Source organism: Accipiter gentilis, chromosome Z (genome assembly GCF_929443795.1).
Source record: "Accipiter gentilis chromosome Z, bAccGen1.1, whole genome shotgun sequence".
Lineage (NCBI taxonomy): Eukaryota > Metazoa > Chordata > Aves > Accipitriformes > Accipitridae > Astur > Astur gentilis.
Genome location: NC_064919.1, coordinates 44,102,417 through 44,115,170, shown reverse-complemented (window position 1 = coordinate 44,115,170; position 12,754 = coordinate 44,102,417). Strand labels below are relative to the sequence as shown.

General features: G+C 36.8%; 1 protein-coding gene across 6 annotated transcripts in view; it reads left to right on the top strand.

The window, feature by feature from the left end:
* Positions 1-12,754, top strand: part of NTRK2 (neurotrophic receptor tyrosine kinase 2) — a 213,529-nt gene that overhangs the window by 84,762 nt on the left and 116,013 nt on the right. Inside the window, exons 12-13 of one of the 6 annotated variants that reach the window (XM_049795661.1) lie at positions 6,715-6,783; positions 7,656-10,791. The exons of 4 other annotated variants lie outside the window; for them this stretch is intronic. In XM_049795661.1, the coding sequence (XP_049651618.1) occupies positions 6,715-6,783; positions 7,656-7,693 (107 nt within the window). In that variant the 3' untranslated portion in view covers positions 7,694-10,791. Of the gene's footprint in view, positions 1-6,714; positions 6,784-7,655; positions 10,792-12,754 lie in introns of those variants that run through there. One more of the 6 variants, XM_049795662.1, reaches the window with a different exon arrangement.

Sequence of the window (12,754 nt, the reverse complement as noted above, 5' to 3'; positions counted from 1 at the left end):
GTCAGGAGAGAATTTGTAGGGTGAAATACTTGAGCCAAGTTTGTGTCAAAATGGAGCAGTGCTCTCTGGCCCTGAGACCTTAAAGTCTGCACAGGATGGAAGAAGAAAAGATGCACAGAAATTATGTAGTAGCGTACACGGAGCAAAACAGTGACAGCTAGCTGGGATTTGGCTCTTGGTTGCTTGCTGTCAGGCCATTATCCTGGTCGTTGACCACACACAGATCAATTTTTTTAAGGAAGATCACTAGTTGCCACATAGAGGTGCTTGAATAGTAGTGACTGTAAAGGAAGGCACTTGATATTAATGAAATAAGAAAAAAAAAATTGTTTTACAGTAGGAACTCAGTGATTAGGAGATGCATCTTGTAAGAAGCATTCAGACTTCACAGACTCAAGGTAAAATGTCATAGAAAGGAAGCTGGAGAATTGCTCATAGTGACTATGAGGCCTGTAATGATCAAAGGAGTTAATATTGTTGTAAGACAATAGTAAGCAAAATAATTCCATTATAAATGAGTATATATGATGCAGTTCCATAACTCTTATTGTACAGGAATGAGCAACATTATTTCCCTAATTTGTATAGAAAAACTGGCTTGCCAGTTCTTGTCAAAAGGCCATGTATTGAAAATGTGGAATATTTGTTGATCCTTGGAATTATGCAAGCTAACGTGATGGTAGAGTTGGCTTCAGTATTCAGGTAGAGACAGAATGGTTTTGAAGTTGACAGTGATTATCTTTTTCAAAGGGGTAAAATATAATTATGCTGTGTCCTTCATGTGTTCTGATCTTTTTTCTTGTGGCTGTAAACTGACACTTGTCAAAAGTGTATCTGTGTAGTAGCATTTCTGTATTTTACATGCATACCAATGAGTGTATTGAACACAAATGCTAGGGATGTCATAAGGTAAACAGCCTTTTTTCTTAACAGCTTTGACTTTTTGAGTATTTGCAGAAAGCTTTGAGAAAGCATTCCTTGATATATTGATTGATCTGTTGGGAATACAGTGTTTCATGCAAATGAGGTGTAAAATAACCTACAGACATCCATATTTTAAAATGTGTATGCAGATAGTAATTGCTATGCCCTTTCCTATGAACTGGGTTTCTATTAATGTGTGTGTTTTGTGGTTCCATGGGAAGCTGCTGTTACTGCAGGGTTCAGTTTCAGAGTCTGAACAGTTGCATATTCACACTCTTTTTCACTTTAACCTGTCCCTGAATTAGGAGCATGCAAAATATATGTACTGACTAGCTCTGAGCACTGGTGCTTTGAGCTTCAGCTTTTAATGTCCTTGACTCTGACTAATCAATAGCAAGTGAAACAACTATGGCATCAGCAGCAGTACTGTAAAAGGAAATGTCTGTTGGATATTGTGCTGGAAGACTTGAGGGTAATGACTCTCCTTGAGAAAGCTGCAATATTTTCTTCTTAAGAGTGCTGAGCACAAATGTTTCATTTTCTGCTGCCTGCTTGGAAAATGAGCGCATCTTCCAATGTATCATACCAGGAAATAAAATAAAAACTCCAAATCAAACTAAGGAAAAACTGATTAAGATATGAAATGATCCTTTTTAGCAATGTAGAGGACTGTTAGCCCAAAATATTCTTGGCCTCTAAAATGCTGAGTAGACCAGTCAAGTTTTACTATGTCTTGGTTCTAACTCATTTCACACTGAGAACAGCTTTATAGGGTTTATAGGGTTCTGTACTGAAGTACATATAATTCTGTTTGACCCCCTTTCTCATTTTATGAACTTGTAGATCAATGAAACAAACCATTAAATAGATTGAATGCTGCCTGCAACACTAATGTTAATGGCTCCGATTTTATTAAGCCCGTTTGGAAATCTCATACAGGTGGCAGCATCCATAAAACGACAAACTATGTATCCTTATCTGTGGAGCATAAAATCAAACATTAGAGCAAAAGCTAGTTATAGTGGAAAAGAAGTCTTTCTAAGGTATTGCGGTATTTTGGAGAAGTGTAAAGGAGAGCAAAAACTCTATGTTTTGGGTTACTATAAATAGTCCTGAGGTTAATATGATATTGTATTGTGTACTGCCTTCCTGTTATTGTAAGCAACTGAAGTGCCTAAGAGGGTGAAGACTCTTTATCTTGATGTACAACTTCATGGGATAGACTTTAATCTCTTCTGGTTCTAGTTTTTCCAATTACTAAGTAAATTCAGTTATTGGAAAATCTAATCTGGAAAGAGAGACTAATGTGGAACTGAGATCCAGAATTTTCTGGGAATCCCTGGCCTCTAATAAGTTGATTGTGGCCAAGCCTGTGTGTTTTCAGGTTTTTGGTTTTCATTTGTTTGTCTTCTATCAATGCTGTTATCTTTAGATAAGAAAAGTAATATTTATGTATGTCATTAGGACTTTCAATGACATGAATGAAAAATACTGTTTAAGTGCCTCATGGGGTAAAAGTGATGTTTAGAAAGAAAGAAAAAGTTGTATTAAATATTTATGTTACTGTGCTCTAAAACACAAGGCAGTATTAAGCCTGGTGCATACAAAATCTGCAAAATCCTAAGAAAAATATGGATTGCTTCAGACAACTTTATCTTCTGCTGCTGTGTAGGCGTTGCTTTAGGGAGGCAGGACATTATTTTTCTTTGTGCAATAAGTCTTCTGCAGAAACCTATCCAGAAGCCTCTCCTTGCTTTCCAATAAAAATGAAGTGACATTTTGTCCTCATTTTGCTACAGCATTAACCAGCACTGCTCTTTGAAGTAGTGGCTTGGATCCAAGAAGCAAATAAAACTAGGAATGAAATGTTTCATTTAATTTTCTACTTGAAATCAGAAACTGAAAAATTGGATGAGAATACCTTCTTAGGTAATGCAGCTACATCTTCTCTTTGCTTTCCTCCCTTCCACTCAGCAGTTTGAACTTTCTCCGTATAAATCACTGTTCATTTAAAAAGATCAGAGATACATATCGTGTTATGCTTGATTTCCTCCAAGCTGGAAAAAGTAAAAATGTAAATTGATTTTTGTTTCAAAATACTCTGTTTGGATCAAGGTCCCAGGTAACAGTCTGCTTAGGATAAACCATATGTACTTGGTGAAGAGAGAAAGTGTAATGAGACTGATCATAGAAACTTTCAATTGCTCAACACTCCTTTTGCTTGTCCTTTCCCTTGAGTGCTTGGGTTTACATACATGATCCCCAAATTTATGCAACTCATATGCAGAGACATATTTGGAGGGTAGGATGTGAGTATATGAAATTTAGTTTTGAATTCAGTTAAGTCATCATTACAGGAAACTTTTATTTACTCTGGATGAATTCAGGTCAGGTTTGTAATGACCAAGAAAGTTTGACTGCAGACGTCCAATTTATGTACAACTAACTGGAATATATTATTTCAAATCCTGTTGGAATAAAAAGGATTTCAGACAACTAAAATTTATCATCTCACTTTGTGAAAAAAAGTTCAGAATATGACCGTGTCATAACATTTTCCTTCCTGAATGACTCAGGTGAAAGCTTGTAGGGAACATAGCCAGTGAGAAGGGGTGTGATCGAGATTGTTTGGGACAGGTAGAAGTCAAGCCCATGAATATGTGACTATCACCGTAATAGTAATGTTCCAAATATGGCAATGAATGAGATGTTATGATGCCATTAACTGCTCAGTTCTGTGTTGTGTGCTGGTTAAAGGAGGAAAAAAACCTGCCTTCTTTACATATTAAAAGGATCGTGTTTATGAAAGCCTCTTCTTTCAGAATGATTTCAGTATATATAAACATGTGGGGGTTTGCTATTATACTTTTATTTTTATGCTTTTTTCTCTAATGAATAGAAAAGCTAAAAACAATTGGTCTTAAAGGCATTTTATTCAGCTCCCAATGACAGTAAACTCTTAGAAGTTACAGATCATCCGGTATCTGAGATACAGATCTGCAAGGCTCATGAAATAATCAGCTGTGTTACTTCCAGAAAGCCAATTGTAGGATTAAAAAAATCCTCAGTGTTGGCTCAACTGGATCCATATTAATAACATAATTCAAACTACAATTTCTGTAGGATATTCTCTTTGGGGGAGAGCAGTTAGACTTAAATTTGATGTTCCCAAAATAGTGTATTGCAAAATCATTAAAATGTTTAAGATTAATAATGAACACAGTGCTCACTTCAAAACTCTCTGAATGAAGAACTGATATTGGAAATAAAGTATCAGCAGGTTACAATTTAAACTACTCATTATATTCTTTATTGTCTTGGACACATTTGCATCTAGGAGAGACAGATACATAGTGTTCCCTTAAAGGATGAATGAAGTTCTGTCATTCCTTGTACAGGCAAGTTGGATAGCTTTTTTTCTCTCTTCCACTTTTATTTTGAGGTTTTTATTTTTATTCTTTAGTGTACTTTCCTCCGCAAGTCTGAGTGGCAGCTTACATAACAGCAGTGTTTTTTTAAAACTAATCTTAAACTCAGAATCCAGTGCCCCAGCAGCAACACAAGCCAAAATCAGGCTTTGCCTCAACCTGCCTAACTGACTACTTTTGAATTCTGAGAAGCCAGATGAGAGGTTGGCAGCTAGGACATGAGAAATAATCTTCTAAATAACCACTGCCCGAAATATTTTGCCTCTGTTAGCTCAATGACTCCAATAGCGGGAGATCTAGTGTACAAATTAAGTCCACATTGCCTGCTGCTTAATGAGTTTGCAGCTTTTTCTACCTTCCCCAGGACCATTTTTTTAAAGCACTTCTGTTCAGTTTCTGTGTCTTTATATTTCAGTCCTTTTTCCTTGCTCCATTTCACCTGTGTCCTGTCAGAGCCTTCCTATTCCCCCCCACCCTCCAACACTCCACAATTATTCTGTATTTCTGTGTCCTTTTCTTTTCTGCGTACTTTACCTGGTTGCTTTTCATGTTTCAGTGAATAAAGTCAATAGAATCTTTCTTTCTACCTTTTTGTTTTCTTTCTTTTTTTTTTTTTTGACTCACTTTTATTAACCATTTGTTTCTTTGAAAGATGTATTTATTGTGATTAGTTCTTGTGCCTTCAATAGGACTTGCAGTACTCCCTTGTGGACTTGTTACTTCTGTAGACTGCTCAGGTCCTAGGTCTCAGGCTTATTCCATGCTGGTTGTTTTAGACATGCCTGTTGACTACTAGAGTTAGTAATATACATGCATATGCAACTAAGAATATAAGCAGATCTATTGTCCGCCTGTGTTTTGCATATTACTGTACACTAAATAGTAGTTCATCAGTTAAGAACTTCTCAAATGAAAATTCAGAGGTGACTTTAAACACAGCAATGTCATTTCACTGTGATTGCAGCAGACCAGGTAAGGAACAAACTAAAAGGCCAGAAAGCTTTCACTTATGATGATGTGCTTTAGTAGTTAAAAGTGTGGTATAGTTGTGTGTTTTTATGTAAATACATATATCTGTCCTTTGACTTAGTGTCTAAGAATGTATGCAATCTCACAGATTTAAGAAAACAAAATTCCACAGTGGAAATCTGAATGGCCTAGGAAATGTGAAGGGAAGGTAGCAACCATGCAGTAGCTTTCAATTCTAGACTACCAAAACCCTGATGATACTTCTCTTTTTCTGTCTAACCTGTAGCTTCCTAACGTCCTTCAGAAAATTACTTAGGAGATAATGATTAACTACAGTGACTCAGTAAAAATACTGCAGAAAGGCCTCGAAAAGCCTGCCACCTTTGTACCATGTGCAGAAATGGATCTTCAGTCTTCCTCAAACTCTGTTAGACAGAGTCTGTAACATACATAGAGAGTCATGAAGGTCAATGTATTTTACAGCTGTGCATTTTTCTTGACATTAGAGTAGGCTTTTAGGTCTGTGATGTTAATATACTTTGTGATGAACTGAATTTTCAATTATATGGTTTTGGTTTTGAATTCTCCCATTGAGAATTTCATGGTATGGCAAAACTATATTAATTCACTTTAAGATATTTTATGTGTGTGAGAGGAGGCAGTAGAAGTAGCAAGGACCCGAATGATGTAAGCTTCAGTAAGAGAACAGATTCCAACAATAATGTAGTGTTCCTTACAGGTTCTTAAGATACTCATCACTACATGTGGATATGACCATAAGAAACTCATCTACTCAATGTCAGTCTAGCCTAGAGCCTTTCTCTCCAGGTAAAACAGTCCCTGTGCAGAAGCCTAGCTGTTCTGAAATGATGCTCACTTCAACTGATACTATATTTTTATCTGTGAATTAGCCAGGTGCCTTTGTTTTTTCTTGGCACCTTACACCAAACCTTATCAATTGTTTCAGAGAAAAGGAATTTTGTCACACCCATTTGGAAATGTTCGGTGGCTCAAAGCTAGTATGTTCAGCTTCTGAATGTGCCATTACCTACTTTCAGTGTAGAAGTACTAAGAGTGCCTCAAGGTCAGAACAAGCAAGAAAATGCAATGTAAATGAATTAGTCATTATTACTTAATTACTAACAGTCAAATTCAACTTCTCTTGAAACTGATAGTGTAAGTCCCATCCATTTAAAGCAAGTCAAGATTTGGATCTGAATTGTTGTTTAAAGTGCTGTGGAATATGGATAAGCTTTCACTTTTTATAAACATTGAGAAATTACTAGAGCAAGGTAAAAAAAAACCCAAACCAACCGAACAAAAGCTACTGATGAAGTTTACATTTGCAGGATAATAGTACAACTCTCACATGTTTTTTTTCAAATGTCATTAGAACAAGTAATGGTGACTGTCAACAGTGATGTACATAATAACTCAACTGCATCAGATAACAACAGACTGGGTAAGACAACGCTGTTCTAGGAAGTAATTATGCTATAGAGTCAGATAGTTGGATTTCACACAGGGCCAAACATAGCCTTTAAAGTTCTTAACTTTAGACGGTCAGGTAACTTTTGGGGGATAGGTTTCTCTTCCATCTCAGAACAGAACATGACTCAGGCGTTTTTGCTTGTGTTTTAATGTGCCATCTTATTTAGTTGTTGATTTTTAAGTTCCTGTTGATATTTAGAAACAATAAATTTTAAGATAATGAACTAATATTTCTCCCAGCTCCACTTTTTTCTGCCATTACGAAGTCATTTAATGACATCAAGGACAGGAGCCTGTTTGGAGCAGGCAGGAAGGATGATGTGCACAGATCTAAGGCATGAAACAAAAGTTACAGAGGAACCAGGTGTTGTACTTACAGTAACTCTGTGGTACAGCAGGGTTCCCTTCACTTAGTTGGTGCACCAGACCAAAGACAGAAAACTTGATTGCGCACCCAGGCTTGTTCACCATAGGCCTTTGCGCAAGGCAGGACACCTGACTGGGTATTTTTTCTGACCCATGCATAGTATAGTCCTTGGTTGGAGAATTCTAGATTTATTGCATTACAGATCAATATGAATATTTTGATATGTTAAGGACAAATGAGTAATACACCTTATACATTTTTAGTTAATGGATAAAATCATTGGCCAGAAGATAGAGCTAATGTTGTCATTTTCATAATTTCATGGTTTTTATTTAATGTTTTATGTATGCTTTAAATGCATTTTATGTTTATGTGTTTGCTTGTCAATTATTCATTTGTGTTTGGGGTTTTGTATTAATTTTTCTTTTACTTTTTTTTAAAGCATGATGTCTCACATTTTATTTTGTTTCTTTTAGGTTTTGTTTTATTTCATAAGATCCCACTGGATGGGTAAATGAAATAAGGAAAAGATGAGAGAGGGGCTGTTGAGCTTGTGGAAGCTGTATGCTGCACACTAGGGAGTGGACAGTGTTCTTGCCCAGTGAAGTGCCACCTCCCTTGGACTTCTCTTTTAGTCATTGGTTGCGTTTGGAGAACTGTAGAAGTACATTGAAATCAGTAGCTGTTTTTGCAAGAGCAGGGCGAAACCAAGTCCTGAGGCAGCTATAAAACTCAAGAAAGTCCAGAAATAAGCTATCACACTCTTTCGTATTGCCTTATCCTCACTGTGTCTTCCAAAATGACATTGAGGTGAAATGACGTTATATTGTTTCCTCTGTCGATTTTTTTCTGTTTGAACTTAACTGGAAAGATGTTGTTTTTATAAATAATATTTATCAAAGGTGAACTGCAAAGTTGCTGTTATTTTATTGCACAAGTGGCTCTGCAAAACTTCTACAAATGCTTAACTTGAGTGTGTGTGTAAACTCATTGATTTTAGTGGGAATGCTCACATTCTTAAAGTTAAGTTCTTGTATAATTTCAGGATGTGGCCTTAAATCCTAAAGCAGTAAATTGCAGAGCTGGGCCTGCAAATCTTATTTATGTATGTGGTTCCACTGACTTTACCAGTAAGATGGAGAGTATGAGCTGTATACAGAAAGGTGGCAATAATGTTTGTTACTGCATTTGGGTATTGAATCAGTGCCATCCCTTACGCATTCAGTTAGGTTGTGCTTATTCAATATAATGCGTAAGTTTGGGTAAGTGTACAGATCTTTAGTAGGCTGGAATACTGATTCTGAGCCAAGAGCAAGAATAATAACACTATATGGCTGGTCCTTCAGACTGTATACTTACAGGCTTATTTAACTGTTCATATTTAACTGTGAAGTATACTTCAGAGTATGCTTCAGTATACTTCAGAGGAGAGCCTACTCTCTTCTGAGGAGAGTTTACTATAACAAAGCTAAGTGAAGGCACAAGCATTTTGCAAGAGCAGGGACTGCATTTAGATACAGTACTAGACATTCATTTTCATGCTATTTACCTATCAGATCCTGGTTTATACTTTGATCTTTTCAGTTTAGGGAATCATTGTAAGGAAGATGAAGTTTCTGTTTTTTTAACCAAGAGTTAGCTACAAAGAGTAGCAGCAAAAGACTGAGGTAGATGCTTACATTTCTATGCATTTTGATTAAATTTCTGAGCTATGGTTTGATTTTAATTCCTTACAATTATGTTCAGTAAAAAAGAAGAGATGGTATTGTTTTGTCTCTCCTCTATTTTCTTTTCATTGTTTTTGCTTTTTAATTTCAGCCATTTTCACTCTTCCATTGAAACACTGTTGTCTTTTCTTTTGCTGAGATCTTTTACAGCATTACACCATCCCTCTCTTTCTACAATACTATCTTGACTCTTTGTTTTATCTCCATATACTTACTTGCATTTTGCCTTTTAAGGCTCCTACTTTTTCAACTTTGTTCTTGTGTTCTCTTCAGTCTTTTGCATCCAAGTTCTTTATTCCTTCTGTGCTCAAGTTTTGGCAATACCCTTATTAGTCAAGAAATATGTCCACATTTGCATTCTTCCAGGCCTATGTAGTGAAATATTTACTTTCTCTTGCCACTGGCTAGGGAAGGGGAGTTGCAGTTGCTCAAGTGCTTTCTTCCCTTCTCCAAAATCTGTCCCAAAGATGTGTTCTTCTCCCCACATTAAAGAAGAGGACAGAGCTGCAAGTCTACTGATGACCTACGAATAATGGTGTCTTTGTCGCCCTACACATACTGTGGTGATTTGGGAAGGGATGGCAGCAATTAGGAATATCCATCATAGTTCCTGTTTGAAGTTAGATGTCAACAAGTGTTCTGCTGTTCCTCAGAAACAATATTAGGAATGTCTGCCTTTTTTCCTCCTTAAGTCTGTGTGGACATGGTCTTATTTTAGAAAGATACTTTCTCTTCTGCTTACTGATTCTTTTTTAACTCCCTTTTAATTATTGTCTTCTCAGACATCTGGCTTACCCTTGAATCTCTCCTCCTGTTGAAAAAATATCCAATGCCATTGAGCTGATTCTAAATCAATGCAGAATCATTTAGGTCAGCAATATTTGAACTAAAGTCAGTGGAGTTACATCAAATGTAAGTTGGATCATGAGCAGAGCTTGACCCAGTAGCCCTGATTTCAGTCTTAAGTTTTGCTGGGACAAAGTCAACATATTTCAGTTATGTATGCACAATTTATTGCCGAATAAATGAGGTGAGAATCTGAACCCTTTTCTTTTGGCAGGCAAAAGGCAAACTTGCAGAGCTGGAATTTGGCAGTTGATTTTTGAAATATATAGTTTTAAAAGTTAGTTCTTTCTGATTCATATTTATATGCATAAATGTGCACAGTTATTGATTGGGGATTTTACATAATTTTTTTGTAATTTATTTTGTAGCACTTTGCAGTTCATCTTTATGGTATAGGATTAGGTTTGACCTTCAAATATTTCAGCATGTACTGACACAGTATTTTGGATTTTATGTAATCATGGAGGTAACTTTAATAAACCACAACTGATTTATGCACCAGTGAAATACATATATTTATATATATATAGTAGAATATCCTTCTTACATATTTTGTACTATATCTTTTATATTAGCCACTCAGTGCACTATTACTTGATGCAGATATTCACAGAACCTTATGGATTACAGCACATGATTTGTTACTAATAGTGTCTTAACGCAGGTTTTTAATGCTTGATGAAAAAGACTACATGTTCCTAAAATGGTTTCTTTTCAGTATGTGGACAGAGCCTCTTAAAGCTAAGGGAGCTAAACTTTTAACGTCAAAATTATAGTATCCACTAGTTCCTGTCTTTCAGGTTGATTGTAAGTGACATTGCTTATAACTGTAGAGATTCTGATCTGCCCAAATGGTGTTGGTTTACAAAGGGCTCAGTTAATTACAAATTCTTGACCTCCTTAAAATAAAGTGAGACTCAAACTAAGAATCATACAGGAACCATTAACGTGGTAAAAGTTGCTGAACATCCAGGATTTGACATTAAAAAGCTTTTCTATTGTTTCACTGAGTAATAAAAAAGGCTATGAAACCTCTAAAGGCAGAGTTGCTTTTTTTTTTTTTTACCATGCCAGACATGAAACTAAAATAAAAGCATATTTCTAATGTCTGCTAGAACGGGTTTATTTATACTAGAATTTACTTTAAATTGACGTTTAACATACTCATAGCTAAGTACTGAGATAAGCTGTTGAGCAGTTTGATGGGCAGATTAGTTGGGGGACTGGAGAGGAAGCACTGCTGGGGGTGTTTTGCTGTGAGGCACGGTGTATCATCTGGTCTGTTAAGTAAACCTGATCATGTTGAATTTGGTGAAGTTTGACCAGCAGACAGGTCTATGTTGCAAACAAGTTCATTGTTCCCATGCAGAGCCTGGGGTCTGTGTTGTGCTTGCTGCAGCTGCCTGCCATGCCAGACAAGGTGGGGGCCCTGCTGTTGCTGCAGAAAGGTGTTTGGGGACCCTGTCTTTTTTTGGTGGGATTTATGGGAGCTCACCACCAGGGCAGATGGGGGTCGTTGTGACACATCTGCATGGCAATATGTGTGTGATTGGGTATCCTAACCTGTGCAAGGCAGTCCCTGGCCTTTCCACTGCCTTTGACTACCAGCTGGATCTCTCCCATGCAGCACTGAAGGAAACTATTCATTTCAGTGGGAGTAAGATCCTTAGGGGCAGCAAATAGTGCCAAGAAAACCTGTGGACAGCTAGTTGGAAACAATTCTACTTCAAATAGTTCTTGCAGGAATTGCTCTTTCTTTTTTGACTGCTGGCAGAAGCAGTAGAAATCTGTTTCTTTCCTAGGGTGCAGCCAATCCCAAAGTACAGTTTTTCAAAGATTAAAAAACTGATGGAAGTTTGCCATGTAGGAATGACCGGTACACTTCCTACTGGCTCTTTACACAACAGCATTCATACAAAGGTCCAGTTTCTCAGTCCCTTCACCTGACCATCCATGACAAGTTGACAATTAATCATAAGCATGTGGACCAGCATTTTGCAGTTGTTTGAATGGTTAAAAACTTGCAAATGGTTTGTAAAGTTGGAAGCCGTTATCTGACAGACAAAAAGAATGCATCCTCTCTGACATCTTTTTAATTCAGCTGTCCTTTTCCAGTTGCATATGTAACATTTGAAATAATTTGGAAGTTATTAATGGATTGGGCAGCTAAGTATTTCATTCGTATTCATTGCAAAAGAAGAACCCAAAAGCTTACCTGAAGTTTTTTAGTATTTTCTTTTCCTCTTCGTCCTCCTCCTCCTCCTTCTTCCTCATCATTCTGTCTGGCTTCTTTTCTTCCTTCCAGTTTTCAGTGTTTCTGTGTTTCCTTCTCTTCTGTTCTTGAGAGAGCTCAACATCCTTCTTCATGAGCTGTGGTAAGCTCTCTTCTCCATAGGGTACAAATGTGGAGGGTCTTTGAATGTCCTTTTGAAAGGCTTTGCTGTCATTACGTTATGGTGTAGAGTATTCCAGATTATAATGTAGCCCCAGGTTTTGCCAGATTTTGTCATCGGATCTCCACAGCAAGAGTTCGTGGATGGTTGGAAGTATTGAGAACTATAAATACAATATTATAAGGAGCACAGAGAACATTGGTACTGTGTATTTCACATGTTTCATAGCCCATTTCATTGTCCTACTTCATGGGAATGTGTATGCCCAAACTTTTGAAGCTGGCTTCCATTTGTTCTGTTTTTCTTTTGTACATACAAATTAAATCTGCTGTGAAAACAGAAAATGATGTATTAATTGGAAATAGAGCTGTTAAGTTCCACAAGCATGTAGACTGTATGATTGAACTTCTAGAATATGTTACTGTCTTGTAATTAAAACCTCAAGGTTAACTAGTTAACATTTTCATCAAAAAAAGATAAAAAGCCCACATTAAAGTGTGTATTGTTTTGATATGGACATGCCATAGCCTTCTAATGTTAATAGCATCCTTCCATGATTAGCTATATTTTTGCAGCTGCAAGGAGTGTGGTGGATAAGCACGTGTCCTA